The sequence below is a fragment of the Dermacentor silvarum genome, chromosome 2 (assembly GCF_013339745.2).
Source record: "Dermacentor silvarum isolate Dsil-2018 chromosome 2, BIME_Dsil_1.4, whole genome shotgun sequence".
NCBI lineage: Eukaryota > Metazoa > Arthropoda > Arachnida > Ixodida > Ixodidae > Dermacentor > Dermacentor silvarum.
The window spans coordinates 99,697,739-99,714,336 of NC_051155.1; the positions used below are offsets into that span (position 1 = coordinate 99,697,739).

The window sequence follows — 16,598 nt, forward strand, 5'->3', positions numbered from 1 at the left end:
GGAAGAGGGAACACAAAGATGACAGGGAGAGAGAGGAGGGAAGTAAAAAAGGGAAATGAGCGGTTAGTTCGCTGACGCGTGTGTTAGTGCACTAATAGTCACAGACGTTGACACAAGCCCGTCGTCCTCAAGAAGCACAAAAGTACCTTCACCGCTTTATGGGCCGACGAGCGATGGGGGCGGTGTTCCAGCAGCACCTGCACGGAAAGCGTCCGATTGTCCAGTTTTTTTTAGCGCGTTAGCAAGTTCTTGTCTTTCTTGGGCATATCGTGGACAGTGGCACAGCAGGTGCTCAATAGTTTCGTCGGTGCCACAGACCTCGCATGCTGCACTGTCGGTAACTCCAATTAATGTAGAATATGCCTTTGTGAAGGCAACTCCTAACCAAAGGTGACAGAGAAGCGAAGCTTCACATCGAGGAAGTCCGAATGGAGGTCGGAGTTGCAGTTAGGGGTTTAATTGATGCAGTCGTGTAAGTCGTATGTTTGGTGAGTTCCACTCGGTCAGTGAGAGACTGCGTGCCAGGTGTCGAAGCTGCCTTGCGGCGTCTGTCCTCGAAAGTGGAATTGGAACGCTGAGCTCTTCTTGGTGTGATGTGCGAGCAGCGCTATCTGCGGAATCATTGCCACTGATTCCACAATGACCAGGCACCCATTGAAATACCACCTCGTGGCCTTTTTGTTGGATGTGATGGTGAAGTTTCACGGTTTCGTATGTCAACTGTTCATGACAGCCGTGTCGGAGAACTGACTGCATGCACTGTAATGCCGGTTTTGAGTCTGATAACACAGCCCATTTTCTGGGTCTTTCAGAATCAATGAATTCTAGTGCACGACGCAGAGCCACCAAGTCCTGCCGCAGTTGAGGTCGTGATATGCGATGTCTTGAACCACAGTGTTATTCCTCGCGTTGGTATAAGCACCGCACCACCAGAACTGGACGACGCAGTCGATCCATAGGTATAGATGTGCACGTGGTTGCTGTACTTTTCATGCAAGAGGAGCAAGATCAGTTGTTTTAGAGCAGGGGCCGGTACATCTGACTTCTTCTGTAGTCCTGGAATCGTTATATGTACTTGTAGACGGCTCAAACACCACGGAGGAAGCACTGGCTTGGCCGCAGGTGCGTACCCTGAAGTAAACGATGCACGATGTGCACTGTCAGTAGCGCTAAATGTCGAGCAGGTCCTTTCAGCAGTGAGGCTCGCCAGGTGGTGGGAAGGGGTCCTAGCATAGTGTCTGAGATGCGTACGCATTGTCTCAACGGTAATGTGTGTCGTGATTGGGTAATCCTGGGCAATGGCAATGGTTTCAGCCGTTGACGCACTGCGTGGTATGCGAAAACATATCTTAATGGCTTGGGCTTGAATGCTCTGAGTCGTACGGAGGTTAGTCTTGCAGGTGTTGGATATTGCAGGCAAGCTATACCGCAGGAATCCAACGAACAACACCAAGTACAGCTGCAACATACCGTGTATGGATACTCCCCAACTTTTTCCTGCAAGGAACCTGAACAGGTGACAGATAGCAGTCAGCCACTTTTTCACGTAATTCACGTGGGGAGTCCAAGACAGGTCTCTGTCAATTACGACTCCCAGGAACCTGTGACTTCTGCTGTATGGTATAAGTTGTCTGTTAATTGATATTCCGTAAGCAGACATTGGCTTCCTGGTGAATGCCACCATTGCGCAATTTCCACATGAAATTTCAAGTCCTTGTTGACGAAGGTAGCAAGATGTCATTGTGGCTGCCTTCTCAAGCCGAGCGCGAAGCTGAAGTCGTGTTACACCTGATGCCCAAATGCAGATGTCGCCCGCATAGATGGAAAGTCGTACGGTGCTTGGCAGGTTGTCAACTAATCCAATGAGGGTTAGATTGAAAAGCTTCGGGCTAAGCACTCCGCCTTGAGGCACTCCTCGGCTACCGTAATGCTCGGATGTCGGGCCATTTTCAGTGCGCACGTAGAATGATCTTCTTTGTAAGTAACGGCACACCCACATATATATCTTGCCACCAAGTCCTACTACTTCTAACGCGCCGAGGATGGCTTCATGGGTGATTATAGTAAGCCCCTTTAACGTCTAGAAACACAGCAGCAGATAGTCGTTTGCAGGCCTTCTGGTGTTGCGCAAATGTTACCAAGTCAACAACGTTGTCTGTTGACGAACGGCCATGCCTGAATCCGGTCATAGCGTCTGGGTAGATTTCATAGTACTCGAAGTACCATTCCAGATGTGTTAAAATCATTCTTTCCATTGTTTTTCTGACACAACTGGCAAGTGCGATCGGACGGTATGAGGAAATGTCCAAAGGCATTGAGAAGTGGCTTTGAGAAGTGGAATGAGGCGACTTGACTTCCATTCCTGCGGAACCGTACCCGTCTGCCAGGAGTCGTATAGGAGCAAGGGTGCCTTCCGAGCTTGGTCTCCTAGGTTACACAGGGCACGGTACGTAATGCCATCAGGTCCTGGCGCTGAAGAACGCCTGCACCAAGCCAGCGCAGCTTCTAGTTCTTCCATAGACAATGGGCACTCCATGCGGGGATCGCGTGAGAACAGTGGGTGGTCGAGCGTCCCCGTTCCCGTTCCATCGGAATTTGCCTCGCCAGCAATCTTTCTGCAGAAAGATTCAGCGACGTCAACCTCTCTACATTGTAGATGTAGTGCCAGAGATTTAAACGGGTGGCGCTGACCAAAGGTTGTGCGAAGGCCTACGAACAGTCCTCTATATAAGCGATAACGTTTTCGCGGATCCAGGGACTCGCAAAAGGATACCCATTGTCGGGAAGCCAGCTTGTTCATGTGACGCTGTATTTTCTTTTGTGTTCGTCTAGCCAATCTCAAGTCATGAGTGAACTTCGTGCGTCTATATATTCGTTCAGCAAGACGGCGAATTGCTCGAAGTTTATCGAGTCCGATGTCGAAATTGGTGAGGGCAGAAGTCTTCAAAAGCGAATGCGTGGTTGTTTGTATTGCTTCCTTTATCGCGCCCTCTAGGTTGTTGGAGGTACCGTCACGACAGGAGTCTTCCATGATTATTTTGTATTTAGGCCAATCAGTGCACTGGACGGCTCTGGGGGACTTGGAGCTAGTCAGACCATTCAATCTTCAAATAAGTTGGGATGTGGTCGCTACCTCGCGTTTCTAAATCCGAAAACCAGACCAGTCCCGTCAGACTGTCCGGGTATGAGTGCTTTATGTCCTCTACTCACGGAGAGTGCAGCAAGATTGTTGTGTTTATACGCAGTGCTTGACTTATGTGCATCACCCAGTGCCTCCTGACGAAGTGAATCAATATGTTTGCTTGACAGTGAAGAAGAAAAAGCTCACGTTGACAATTCTTGGAGCCTACTTATCTCCAACAAGTCGCCTGGATTGTGAGAGCTTACAGGGAATTTTGACATAGACTCCACAGCCGTGGGTGATCACTGGCGACTTTAATGCCCACCATTACCTATGGGGAAGCTCCAAAGTGAACTCTAGAGGCAGAACATTGGTGTCCTTTGCCTCTGAACGCGAACTTTGCCTGTCAAATGATGGAAGCCCCACTTATCTGCGTGGATCAGCACACTGGAAAGTTCGCAATGCCAAGTTTGGACTGCAGTCCTCAATTTCAACGGCGTTCTGTTTTCTACGGCGTTCGTGTTGTCCACCTCTCGTCTCTTATGTCCGTGTCTGCACGCCTTACCTTTTTGCATTATGACTCCTTACCAACTAACTCAGCTTTCTGTCGTTCTAAGCCCAATTTCAAGTTGCAGTCGCAGACAGTTAAAAAAAATAGTACTTTATCGTGGAATCCCTGGTCCCTATACTTTTGCTCACGGGTGTACGTACCTATATGACGCTTGGTAGCCTCCGCGGTGCCATTTACGCTGCGCAGCGAACCATGTCTCGTGTGCTTGCTATCGCTGTCCGTGCTTCATTAATTACAGCAAAACTGTAATTAATAAAGGACTGTGGACTTTATGAACTTGTTTTTGTGAATGCGCAACAAAGTTGCCCACTGCTTCGCAAAATACACGTTTCACTTTGGCGTTACGACGAATTCTTTTCAAAAAGCAGTCAGCCATTTTTTCCCTCTCTTTTTTATACTGCAAATAGCATTCTTTGCCTACTTCAGTTGTTTTTATCTATCTATCTATCTATCTATCTATCTATCTATCTATCTATCTATCTATCTATCTATCTATCTATCTATCTATCTATCTATCTATCTATCTATCTATCTATCTATCTATCTATCTATCTATCTATCTATCTATCTATCTATCTATCTATCTATCTATCTATCTATCTATCTTCTTACGCCGACCCAGTCTACCTGCTTGGGCCACTCGGTATGTGCTCCTGGTCGTGATTCTGCCGTGGTCATTCCATTCTCGTCATCCCAGCTTCGCGACATCTTACTCTCGCTACGCCGGCGTCGTCATACCTTCAACTCCGACCCAGTGGTCCAAGTTGTCAATAGCTTGGGCCACTAGGCATGATGTGTTCGGGGTCGTGATATTGTCGTAGGCATTGCATAGTCGTCATTCCAGCTTTGTCATCCGACTCACATCATACCCTCGTCATCACAGAGTCGTTGTCGTCACGTTATCGTTCTCTTTATTTTCAGCAATTCCGTAACGTAATCTCATTGTCATCATCCCGTCGCCGTCATACCTGTTTCGTCGTTCCGTCGAACGTCCATATTTCTTTGGCATTGTATTGCAATCATGTACTGTCGCCACTGAATTGTGATTATGCCACCTTTGTCTTGTCGTCATCGTCAGAGTTCCGCACCAAAGTGGGACGATACCGCAGTGTGTGGCATATAGCCGAAGCAGTGGAAGTCTCAGAATTACCGCTACAAGTTTTCAATAAACGTGACGTCGGGAATATGGTACGCCAGCACATTGCTTGATTGCTATTCGCATTACCGTCCACAGACATCGTGAGATGAGTTCTGCCGTTATTTTTTCTTCTTCGCAATTCAGATCTGCGCGAGCCCTCAGAATTAATTCTTTTTTTTCTCCCTGCTTTCCCCTCCATGAGTGTAAGGTAGCAAACCAGGTTCAAACTGGCTAACCTCTCTACGTGTTCTTTCTTTCTTTCTTTCTTTCTTTCTTTCTTTCTTTCTTTCTTTCTTTCTTTCTTTCTTTCTTTCTTTCGTTCTTTCTTCCTGCAAGCTTTACAGTTCAGTGGCTGGTTGCTTTAGAACCGTTGAATAATTAACTAAACCCGAACAGACGATACCAAAGTCGGTCAGGTCACGTCAAGTCATATTTGCGTCTCCTCTTCTGGCTCCCAAGGCTAGCGTGGTTGTTTGGTTATCGGAAGAGCTTATTTAGAAATACAGCTAATTAACTTCATTCTGATATTGCGCCTTTAATCTTATATATTGTTTGTTACCGATAGCAAGCTGCAGCTGCAGCACTGAACTGCAGTTATCGTGCCTCTTTTCCACCACAGAAGCTGGGAGATTTGTCGCAGAAGAGGCAAGCAAGGCTGGACGGATATCTAGGAGGAAACTTAGTTTAGGCTCGATTGCGTTACGGTGTGAGGTGACGCGTGGAATAACCTGCAGTATTTGTTGCGGCAATAAAAGAGGAAGTGCAGGTGGCGTTGCAACTACAGAGATTGCTGAATTCCCTCAATGGCCGCGTAGTGTTCTGAGAAACTCGGAGAAAAGCATTGCCGCCCGTGCTTTGGGATTTGAAAAGAACGCTCAGGCTTTTTAAGTCAACTGCGCGGCAAAACAATTCACCAGTACACCATCGTTCGCGTGAAACCGAAATACGAATGCGAGCACCCGAAGCCAAAGTTGGCTTGAGGAGGAAGGGTAAGCGAAGCCTGTCGTGTGTGTATGTGACGTTCGTGGTGATTCTCTTTCTTTCTCTCTCTCCATCTTTCTCTCTCTCCTTCCTTCTCTCTCTCTCTATCTCTCTTTCTCTCTTTCTAATTTGTCCCCGGACGTGCTACATTGAGCTTGGACCCTTTCCACATTATCGCTGGGATCGGTCCACTTTTCAGCGTGACACCACCAGCACCACCGACGACACTTGTAAGCCTATGAAGCTTCGCTTAAAAAACGGGTTTTAACGAGAAACCGGAGACGTCAGCGTTGCTGAAGGTTTGGCATACTAGCCAAGACAGTCGAGGGGAGCTCGACACACATCGCCCCAACCCGCACATACAAAACATTCACAAACGAGCATGGACATACATGTACGTTCCCGTTAAAGCTCCCTATGGACAATTTATTTAAATCCCTTTGTCAGAAAGGCCATCAGAAGCGCACAAGCTCCCATAGGTCGAAGCCACATGCTTGCTCGAGGCCGGCGATTCGATACTCATCTCGGGTTACGATTGCTGTAGACAGTAGAGCGATTATCGTTCGAAAACGCGGTACTTCGGTATAAAAGGGGAAGTACGACGCTTCTATCAGCCCCTCCAATGTGAGCAGACAGACAATGAAGCGACTAGGTAGAACTAGGTTTATCGACCAGTTGCCTGCTCTTAAGTTTACGTACATTACGTGACCCCGGCGGTTCAAAGGAGGTTCCGCATCCGCCGCCGTGGCCGCGAGGGCAGCTGGTTAACACTTCCAGGCCTAATCATGTTCACGCACACATAATACCAGAGCCAGTGGACGGGTGCATGGGCGCCGCGGTATAGCGTCATTGGCAAAGCACAATGCAAACGTAATGTGGAGGATGGGGCTTGGGCTCACGTCTGCATCACGTTATCCCTGTATCGTATCGCGTCTGAAACGTGTGCTACGGTTGATAATCTGAGGGGGCGTTGCCCAACTTCTCTGTATATCGTAGCAGGATTATCTGAGGGGCGTTGCCCCATTTCAATGTATAAAAAGAACGGCTCAATAAATCCTGGGCACTCCTGCCCTGGCAACCCGGAACATGGTGTCATGCTGATACAATCCCCATTCGTCCACTTCATGTAAATGTTTTCCAGTATTTCTGAATTTAATTTTAAAGCATAACAATCAATGTCCCCTACGCTTTCTCTGGCTTCTTTGCTGTGTAGTTTGTAGCTGGCACTAGAAAAGTGAGCGCACCCTCCTCCCCCACCCCTCCTCTCCGGTGCGCTAATTATCTTTCTCTATAGTATAAGGACACGTGCCGCCCATGGTAGTGAAAGATGGAAGGAAACGAGATGCCGCGAGTACGGAGAGGGAGAGACCTCACATATATATATATATATATATTTCATGGACAATAATGTGTGGACTATTATAGTGTATGAAAATTTATATTCTTCACTCGAAGTCTGTGTACGCGAATCTTCCTGTGATTTCTATTTTTTGTAAATGTTGTTCTTGTTATGAACACTATGAGCACAACTTACATGGCGAAGAAGGAGAGTCGCACCATCCTTAGGCACCAACCTATCCTTAAATACAAAGGAAATTAGTAAGTGAGTCAGGCACTGGCTAGATGCATTGGCTTTATCTAGCTTTATCGACGCTGTGGATATTCTTTCGACGATCACGCTCAGTCCTAGAACGACGTAGACAGCGTTGCCCTGCACTCGCGTGGTGCGCTGGGAATTCGTAATCTTAAAATGCATGCGTTGGCTGGACAGTTGAGACCGTGTGTGTACTTTGCCCGTCTTCACGCAATATGGCAGAGAGGGCGGCGAATTTTCCGTCTCCCTATTATTCGAGAACGCAGATGTTGATTCAGGCCTTCATTCCTGGACTGGAGTTCAACGCTTGTCGGTATATTACCCTCACGCAGACTTCGAGCAAACGTTATCACGAGGCCGAATCAAGTTCCCTTTTTTAATCTTTTGATGAAGTCAAAGTTTGCATTCCTGTATTTCATTTTTATTTCAAACTTCTAAACTAGCGTATGTATTGCCTCGTTGTTATTTCGCTGTAACTTTTTTTTCCCACGTCTAAGAGTTCTGGTGTTTGTTGTTTGCACTGCTGCACAACATTGCGGTCCGTCGTCAAAAGCGCCATCGCGTGCAATCAAGTATATATTTTCTAGTACGCGGTATACGGGAAGTGAACTGTCGCAGTGACTGTTCGGTTCATATGTCTGCAACTCTGGCTGAAGATTTTCAGTCCACTTCTGTTAGCAGTTCACCGCTGGTCGCCTTTCATTTGCTCTCGAGTCCTCGCTTACGGCACGCGATGGTCGGCGTGCCTAAAGAAAGAAAAATTATTTCGCATAATGTCTTCAGGGAGCAGTACGACATTTTGTCGTTGAAGTGCGGGTCTTGCGGTCCTGGGGCCGCCGAGCCCCCGCTTTGGGACAAGTGGCAGCCAGCATCTTCAGAAAGAAAACTATTGTAGCGCATACAGACGAAGACGGAAGAAGGCACATGAAAGACCCAGACAGGGTGCTACGTGTTTCACCTGCCTTCTTGCGCCATCGTCCGTATGCGCTTCAACAATTTTCCAAGCGGCCTTGCAAACAAGCCCGCATTGCAACACTACTTGTTTTCAGAAGTTTTATCTCAGCGTCATTCTTCGGCGGATAGGAAGCGACACGATCGAAGGACAGCCCTAGAGATTGTTCTGCGCTGTCGAATGCTGCGAGATACTGGACACCAAAAACGCAATTTCTCAAGTGTATTTCCTCAGTATTCCAAGTTATTACAGTAAACGTGCTCACGACTGTGGAGAAAATGAAATGAACGGATGAATGAATGAATGAATTATGAATTCTGAAGTTTCACTTGGCAAAACCGCGATTTCATAATAAGGTAAGCCGTAGTGGGGGACTCCGGATTATATTTTGACCATCAGGGGATCTTGAACGTGCCCCAAATGCACGGGACATGGGCTTTTTTACATATTCCCCCCATCGAAATGCGGCCGCCGCGGCCGGGATTCGATCCCGCGACCTCGTGATTAGCAGCGCAACACCACAGCCGCTAAGCCATCGCGGCGGGTTGTGAAGAAAATTGAATATGAACGATGGCTTTTACAGGACACTGTAGTTTCACCCAGAGCGAAAGAACGTACAAATATAAAGAAATTCACGTTATTATCAGGCGGAATTTCGATTATTGCCCATTGGGCGTCCTGGCGTTGGCATGTCATTATGCGCTATAGGGACATTGGCGGGATATATATATATATATATATATATATATATATATATATATATATATATATAACAAAGCTTAGAGGTCCGGCTGAACTATTGTGTTGGCACTCCGTGTTTGAATACGACGGAACGGGAACAAAAAGGAGAGTCAGAAGGTGAAGAAGGAGACGATAATGATGAGAAAGCGATAAAAAATGTAGATGCGCATGATTAAAGTAACTAAAAAAAGAACTGAGAACCCATCATTCCAGTCGCATATGCAGCTCAATTTCTCTCAAAAGAGGCCACAAATGCCTTCATGGCCTAACACACAGCGGCCATGGCCATGCGTCGAAATGAATAATTTCATAAAGTGGCCAGTTTTGAAGGAGTTCCAACTATTTAGCCATTAATTGTCTCTATCGCAATTACAGTGAGAAGCATAGTTATGCTGGTAGGGTAGGGTGATTTCATGCAAAAATGTCCTGCTCGTGCGCTTTACTACGAGAAGATAAGCGTCACTGAGCGCCAACGTAACGATGGTAGAAAATCAGCGCACTGCAATTTGCGTGTGAAGAAAGTAGTCAGTGTGTGGATCACTGAAAGAAGATACAACCACGTGCCGAACATGACGTCGACCGTGACGTTGAGCGTTTTATTGTTTGTTGTAGCCGGCACCCAGCGATCACCTAAAGAGATTGGAGTGTGGATAAATTGTTTTAACGACGCAGTTCTGAAAAGAGAGAAAAAAAAAAGACAAGCAAACAACACAGACAAATGAGCGAAAGCATACCTAACGTCTTACAAGTTTAAGCAAGACACGACGAATCTGCAGCTCTGTGATTCCGATGCTTCGTTTACTCAGTAGAGAGCCAAGCAAGAGATCTGGTTGCGGCTAATCACGAAGCAAGGAGTCTAATTTTTGCTGTTTGGTACCGAAGCATCTTCGATTCAAGTAAGGGATATGTACTTCACACGACGTGAGTGACATAGGCAGAAATTTTGCGAATGCACGCAAAGTGCCTCGAGCGGCCAGTCGCGCGGCAACCTTGCATGTATTCGCGGGCTTCATTCACGCTCTGAAGAAGACTTCTATGTAGCACGTATTGAGCAACATAAAGCTGTATCGGGAGTTTTTCATATTGCTCTGCAAATTCTCATTGACATTTTTCATCAAATTATACCATTTGATAAGTCGAATCATTATTTAAGACTAATTATGCAATTAGGCGGAATGCAAAAAACATTCTCAGTATCTCCAAGCGACAGCAAGCAACATTACCTTGGTTCCGTCCAGTTACGTGGCATTAGCATATACTTTATAATGTTCGTGCATAAAAGCTTGGATACCCTTTATGTTGCTGGCGAAAGAAGAAAATCTGTTAGCAGTGCCCTTAGTTAAAAATAATTACGGTTCTTGAGAGAGAGCTTTCCACGTTAGATTGCATTCGGCGCGCGTACAAAATACATTCTTTTTTCCCACGGCTTGTTATCGTAACCAGGTTGGTGTTTGTTTATATATCCGTGTCGTTCTCGAATAAACTTCTCGTTGACAGTCGACGTTTGTGTTCTGATTATCTTTTCTTTGTCCTCGACTAGTTAGCACTTCTGTTTGTCAATCGAGTCCCATTAATGTTTATGTAAACGTGCGTGGTTACTGTAAACATTTCAGGGGTCCGAGTACCGCCATTAGACGCGCCGTTCTGCGACATGTCGGCTCGCGGCCTTGATTCATAATTAATCAGCAATCACACGCACCGCATCTTGCATGCGTTTAAACGTACCTGGTCTCCTCGCCAAGCTGGGTTTAATATTTTCAGCGCCATTACCTAGCGCAACCAGGTAATATTTTGCAGTGGATATTACGGAGACGGAATACGTCACACCGAAATGCGCTGTGTAATTAAGGAAATAAGTTGTCCGGAAATCCGTAATCTCAAGAAAGTTTCGTACAAGGGAAAGCAGTGATCAAGCTGCTAGTAACACGAAGTTATATATGGGAAAGAAATAATAAGTTCTGGGGCGCTTTACAACGCTAAAACCACGTTTTTATTACGAGGCACGCCGTATAGGGCAGGAGCTCCTGATTACTTTCGACCAACCAGGGTTTCTTTAACGTGCACCTAAATCTAAGTGCGCGAGCGTTTTTTTTTTCGTTTTTTTTTTGCATTTCGCCCCCGTCGTCGAGATTAGGCAGATGCTGCAGGGATCGAACATACGACCAGGAGCTCAGAAACGCAACACCACTGGACCGCCGCCGTGGGCGCCCTATATCTAGGAAATAAATCCGTACGATTTCCTGGCAAAGGAAGCTTTTCAGCCGAATAAATCTTCGTCCTGCTACGAGGAGCCAACCCAAAACCACTACCACCATGCGCTCTACTGATGTAAGCACGAACTAGAGCGAAAGCCTTGGTCGCGGCTTCGGTCCCAGGATCAGGATGAAGTTTTCTTCAGCCGTAATGTTTTCTTTCACAGGAAAGCGTACAGATTTCTATTGTGTGCAGCTTCGCCATAATTTCGGGTGTATAACTGGTTTTGTCTTCAAGACGGTCGTCTTAAGGCCTGCTTCAAAACCTACAAATCACCCTCTTCCCATCAGTTATAGGCATAAGGCTCTAAGTGTGTGGACGCTTAGACACGCGTTTGTACGCGCATATTGCTTTTGGCCCACAGATGTAGACTGGGGCAGCACCAGACGTAATTCTTGGCTGTTTTGATTCTTCGCGCCGTTTTGTACTTTCGGCCTCAGCGCATAAATGCGTGAAGCAATGTGCATGTCACGAGTGACTAAACTTTAATTTAATTAGAGGTACCTCGTTAAATTATTCAGTTATGCTCCTTGTTCTTTTCGTAGATGTCCAACTCTTCGAGTAATCATCATGTAGTCTAATTGTGCTATTTGCAATTGGCGATTTATAACTATTCTGCTAATCTTGATATCAAACACCCTACATAGCATATTTAGTATGCGTGGTAAGAGCCGTTGTCCTGTCTCGGAATTAACGCGTTTTCTTCTACATCAAAAAAAAAAAGTTTGAAAGCGTCACGTGCTGACAACCTATACATCCTTAGTTATTTGCGTACACTTGTTCTCTCATGGGTTCTGCTTCTAGACATATGTTCTAAAATCGCAACAAGCATTCCAAAACACGTATCAGAGGGAAAGCCACAATGAATCCACTAGACTTGGTCTAAATAGAAATGAATACCTTGAACGCTCTGCGATAAAACCCTGAAGCGCCTGACTGAACTAACAAATGAGAAAATTTTCAACCACGACAAAGGCGGCACCCTGCGGGTCTGTTTAACGATCACCAAAAGGGTTTTATGCGTTTGGGTAAAAGGAACACTCCTGGAGTCTCCCGCCTTACGCACGAGACGTAATCTATAACGTATTTCGAGGATAACTTCACTAATCCCTACTTTGACACTGCCAGCAATGGCAGGCGAGGGTAAGTTGTTCTGGCGCTGCTTGCAGGCGGAGCCACTGTATTCTAATTATTCACGTCATGCTAGCCATAAGTCAGCGTGAATATAACCCAGTAAAATAGCCACCGCCGGTCGACAGTTCTCGAAATTGGCGAAAGGATCTCGGCGAGATCTATTAAAGAGCGCTCGTGGTCTGCCGCTTGTTTCTAAAGATATACAAAGCTACGAAGGCACCGCGAATTAATCAAGAGATGAGGCGAAGAAACTGCGCGGCGACGGCCACAAAGCGATGGTTAGAGCGACAACCACAAGGCGCATGCGCACAGGGTGTCTTGCAGTAAGGTATCGATCCAAGGTGTCGTGTATCAAACGAAAATAAAAAAAAAACTGTGGTATTTGTGGCGTAAGCGTTGGAAAATGACCATGACTTATAATTATGTTCGTTCTCAAAAATAATAAAGAAAAAAAACATCATTAGAACCTTTGGTAATCCTGTAATCCTCTTCTGCATGCACTGAAAGGGATGCCAGCGCGAGATTTTTCTTAATCTCCCACTGCGCAGTTTCTCTTTTGTTTGTTCAAGTGTCAATCTTCAGGTGCCAGCCTGAAGTAAGGGGACACTGCAGTCTGGATAAGTTGATAACGGGCGCATTAATAACAATATTAAAAAAAAAGAAACCGGCATGACCCGGCTGGGCAGGAACAGAACTGAACAGTACGGGAAAGTTATCGGCTGCGGTTTATCTGAGGAAGCGAAACGTTATTTGTGTGCACGAATACGAGAGTGCGCATCCACTTGCCGCATCTGATTTCACTAATCAGTGGCAGACATGTATGAAGTTGCGACAGTTTGGCGAAGGATATTGCCCGGTATAGTTATCAGGCGTACTTTAAATTGCCTTGCAACATCTTTCAGTTATGTGATCCGTTCGCGAAACCTTAGTGCACGCGAACAAGTCCGATAAGCGAAAAACACTTTTTCTCAATACGACTGTGATAATTAAGCACGCAATTTTTTTTCCTCACTCGGGATGTTACGAAACTCGTACCTGGGGCCTCGCAAGTTATAGTTATTTAGTCAAGGAGCCGTTGCTTTCAGCCCCCCCGAACACTTCTTATATTGTGAGAGACTGCTAAATAATGTGCGACTAGGGTATAAACTTCGTTAATAAGCAAAGTGTGTGCATCGCATTTGCATGGGCGTAATAATATCGTATTTCGAGCGCGCCGCGGCCGCAAAGTTCGCATACTGCTCGCAGTGATGTCGGCGTTAATTCAGACACATCTGTAGCCGCGCGCGCGTGGTAAAAACAATAAATCAAGAAAAACTCAGACGGAGGTGGCTTAGTTTCCGGTACGTACTTGAAACTTGGCCAGGTGGTTCATCGTCGGCTTTTGTATGAACTTGATCTGAGAGGTAAAAACACGAGGGAAAAGCGTTGAGTGATTTGAGTATCACTTTCTTCCACCGCATCGGAGTAGTATGGGGAAACATACCGAATATGTGAAATTAGATAGATAGGTAGATAGATAGATAGATAGATAGATAGATAGATAGATAGATAGATAGGTTAGATAGATAGATAGATAGATAGATAGATAGATAGATAGATAGATAGATAGATAGATAGATAGATAGATGGTTTTGGTTTTTTAAGCCGTCGATCTCTTCGCGGCTTTTTCATCACCCTGCTGCACACGCTGAATAGAAACCGTAACAATATATATATATATATATATATATATATATATATATAGAGAGAGAGAGAGAGAGAGAGAGTGAAGAATGCAGAGATATAAATGAGAAGGCTTAGCTCTTCAATCACGGTGTGCACATCTACGTACCCGTCTTGCTTTTCGCAGTTCTGTTTAGCAATGGCAAAAGAACCACGGGCACTAAGGTGTGACTAAATGGAACCCTGTGCTAAAATAATATGGAGCCATTTTACTTTAGCGATCATCATATTACAACGCACGACCACACAAAGCCACTACCATGTGATTACGTTTTTATTATTTACATATTAGTTACAAGATATTTCAGCAATGAGTATATATATTTTTATTCAGTTGAAGAACGTATTTTAGATAAAGAAAGGGGATGTTGGATGTGCCGTTTTCGGTCAGTAATTATGACGGAATAGTTTTTTTTTCATTCTCGTATGCCTACGACCAATAATTAACTTGCGCACCTGCTTTCAGACAGTGATTCAACTCTTTTTTGACGAAAAAGCGCGACATGAGTGAACTTAGATTACAAAGAAGGTTTAATTACTTTAACTACGAAGGCGCACTAGAACAAGGACTAAGTATATCGTCCTCCCAACTTGAATATCTTTCAGAGGTGTCTGCAGCGCCTTCAAATAAAAATATGTAACTTTCACGCTTTTATTCACAGTCTGTCATAATTCGTGGCTGCAGGGGTTAGTCGGTAATGTACCCGAAACTGACGCAGCAAAGTACACAGCGGTCCACTGTTAAAGGCAACACGGTAACATGTGCCACTTGCTCCATCGCCGGCCGGCGGCTGCAACGGGTTTCGCGCAAGCGCAGTGAGCGCCATGGCCGATACTTTTTCGTTGTCTACTCCCAACTGCTGTAGCGGTTCGGCCAACGGCTATAGAGGCCAGCCTAACTCCCGAAGATGATTTTCCGCTTTTAAAAGACGTTTCAAAGCATCCGGCTGGAAGGAAACAGGCTGCTTTCAAACACAAACCAAGGTCGATCCACATAGGTCGCGAAGCTTCGGGCGAAAAGCGGTTCAGAACCAATTGTCACCGACATCAGCAAGGGTGGTTATGGGAGCAGCGATTGAAGCGCGACTATGTTTGGGGGGAATAAACTCTGGGAAAGAAAAAAAAGCGTTTTTAAAAATAAGCGAGACGCAGTTAGATTAATTCAACGAAAATAAAATTCCTAATTCATTTTATATATGCATGGCGAGAAAAGATACAACTGTATTTTACTAGATCATTATCAATATACACATTTTTTCAGGGCCCACCGTGAGAGCGCCCATCGATAGCGGTGGGCGTTGACGCCGCTATCACTTGCAATGCCATGCAACTCTTGGAGTGCGTGGAAAGGCGCGCTCGTAAAGTTCACCTGTTACAATACGCCCCCCTCACATGTTGCGTTGTTTTGCATGTCGACGTTTGTCTGAATTAGGTGACAAGGGTAGTTTTATTGTTTCTTAACCTGTGCAGTCAAAAGTAGTGAGTTGCGACCATCAGATACTTGGTTACTTTAGTTGTTTTCGCGCAACAGCGCTGGCCGACAGGCTTGGCGTCCGACGAAAGGACGAGCACTCAACGCAATCTACGCCCAAAGTGTTCGTCGGCCTCCTAAGAAAGTATGTTCTGTGCAGCGATGCAATTTCGACACCCGTACGGCTGATCTTTTCCGGCATCGCTTTTCGCGCTGAAAACTCGGAACGCCCATGAAGTCGAATGGCGGGGCATTTGAATATACAGCTCTAATGGCAGGCCTCCGAAAACAAATTTCGCGCCTATGAGAACAAAATGACGTCACTTCTGTTTTTGACGGATATGACGTCAAATTATTTTTTCTTCCGCCGGAAGTGTTCCCTCCTCACACAGATGGCGCTAAGCCCCATGAACCGCCGGTAAGCAACCATGTTCTGAACGTATGGGCTTCTATGGAAGCTTCGCTACCAGGTATATCTACCTTGCACAAACTACGCGAGCGTTTTTTTTTTTTTTCGCGGCCGCGACTCCTAGCGAGAGCAGACGACGAATGATCAGCACTTGCATGCGCGAAACTCGTTGCAGATAAGCTGCCACCTGCTCCGGCATTCCCTTTGACAATCCACCGCTCTGTAAATACATCATACCTTCATACCGTGCTGTATAAGTTCTTAGGAGAAACAACGAGCTGTTTTTAATCCAAAAGATATCTTGGGCATTTATTCATCTTGATGACGCAAAAACATCAAGTGTCGGATACGACGCTTCTCGCAGCTATCTATTAATGAGACCCTGCAATGATATTGAGGCTTTTGTACAAAAGTAATGAGTCGTTAGAAGAGGTCCACCTAATGATTAGGTGACACATTTGAGCGCTTCGCGCGAAGCGTGTAATTTATTTTAAGGTTGCAAACATGTGCA

General features: G+C 45.7%; 1 protein-coding gene across 2 annotated transcripts in view; it reads right to left on the reverse strand.

The window, feature by feature from the left end:
- Window positions 1-9,673: 9,673 nt before the first annotated feature.
- LOC119440246 (uncharacterized) overlaps window positions 9,674-16,598 on the reverse strand; it is a 54,056-nt gene continuing 47,131 nt past the window's right edge. For both annotated transcript variants that reach the window (XM_049661495.1, XM_049661494.1), the window contains 2 exons: window positions 13,834-13,881; window positions 9,674-9,772 (listed from right to left, as the gene is read on the reverse strand). In XM_049661495.1, coding sequence (XP_049517452.1) covers window positions 9,725-9,772; window positions 13,834-13,881 — 96 coding nt within the window. In that variant the 3' untranslated portion in view covers window positions 9,674-9,724. The remainder of the gene's footprint in view (window positions 9,773-13,833; window positions 13,882-16,598) is intronic.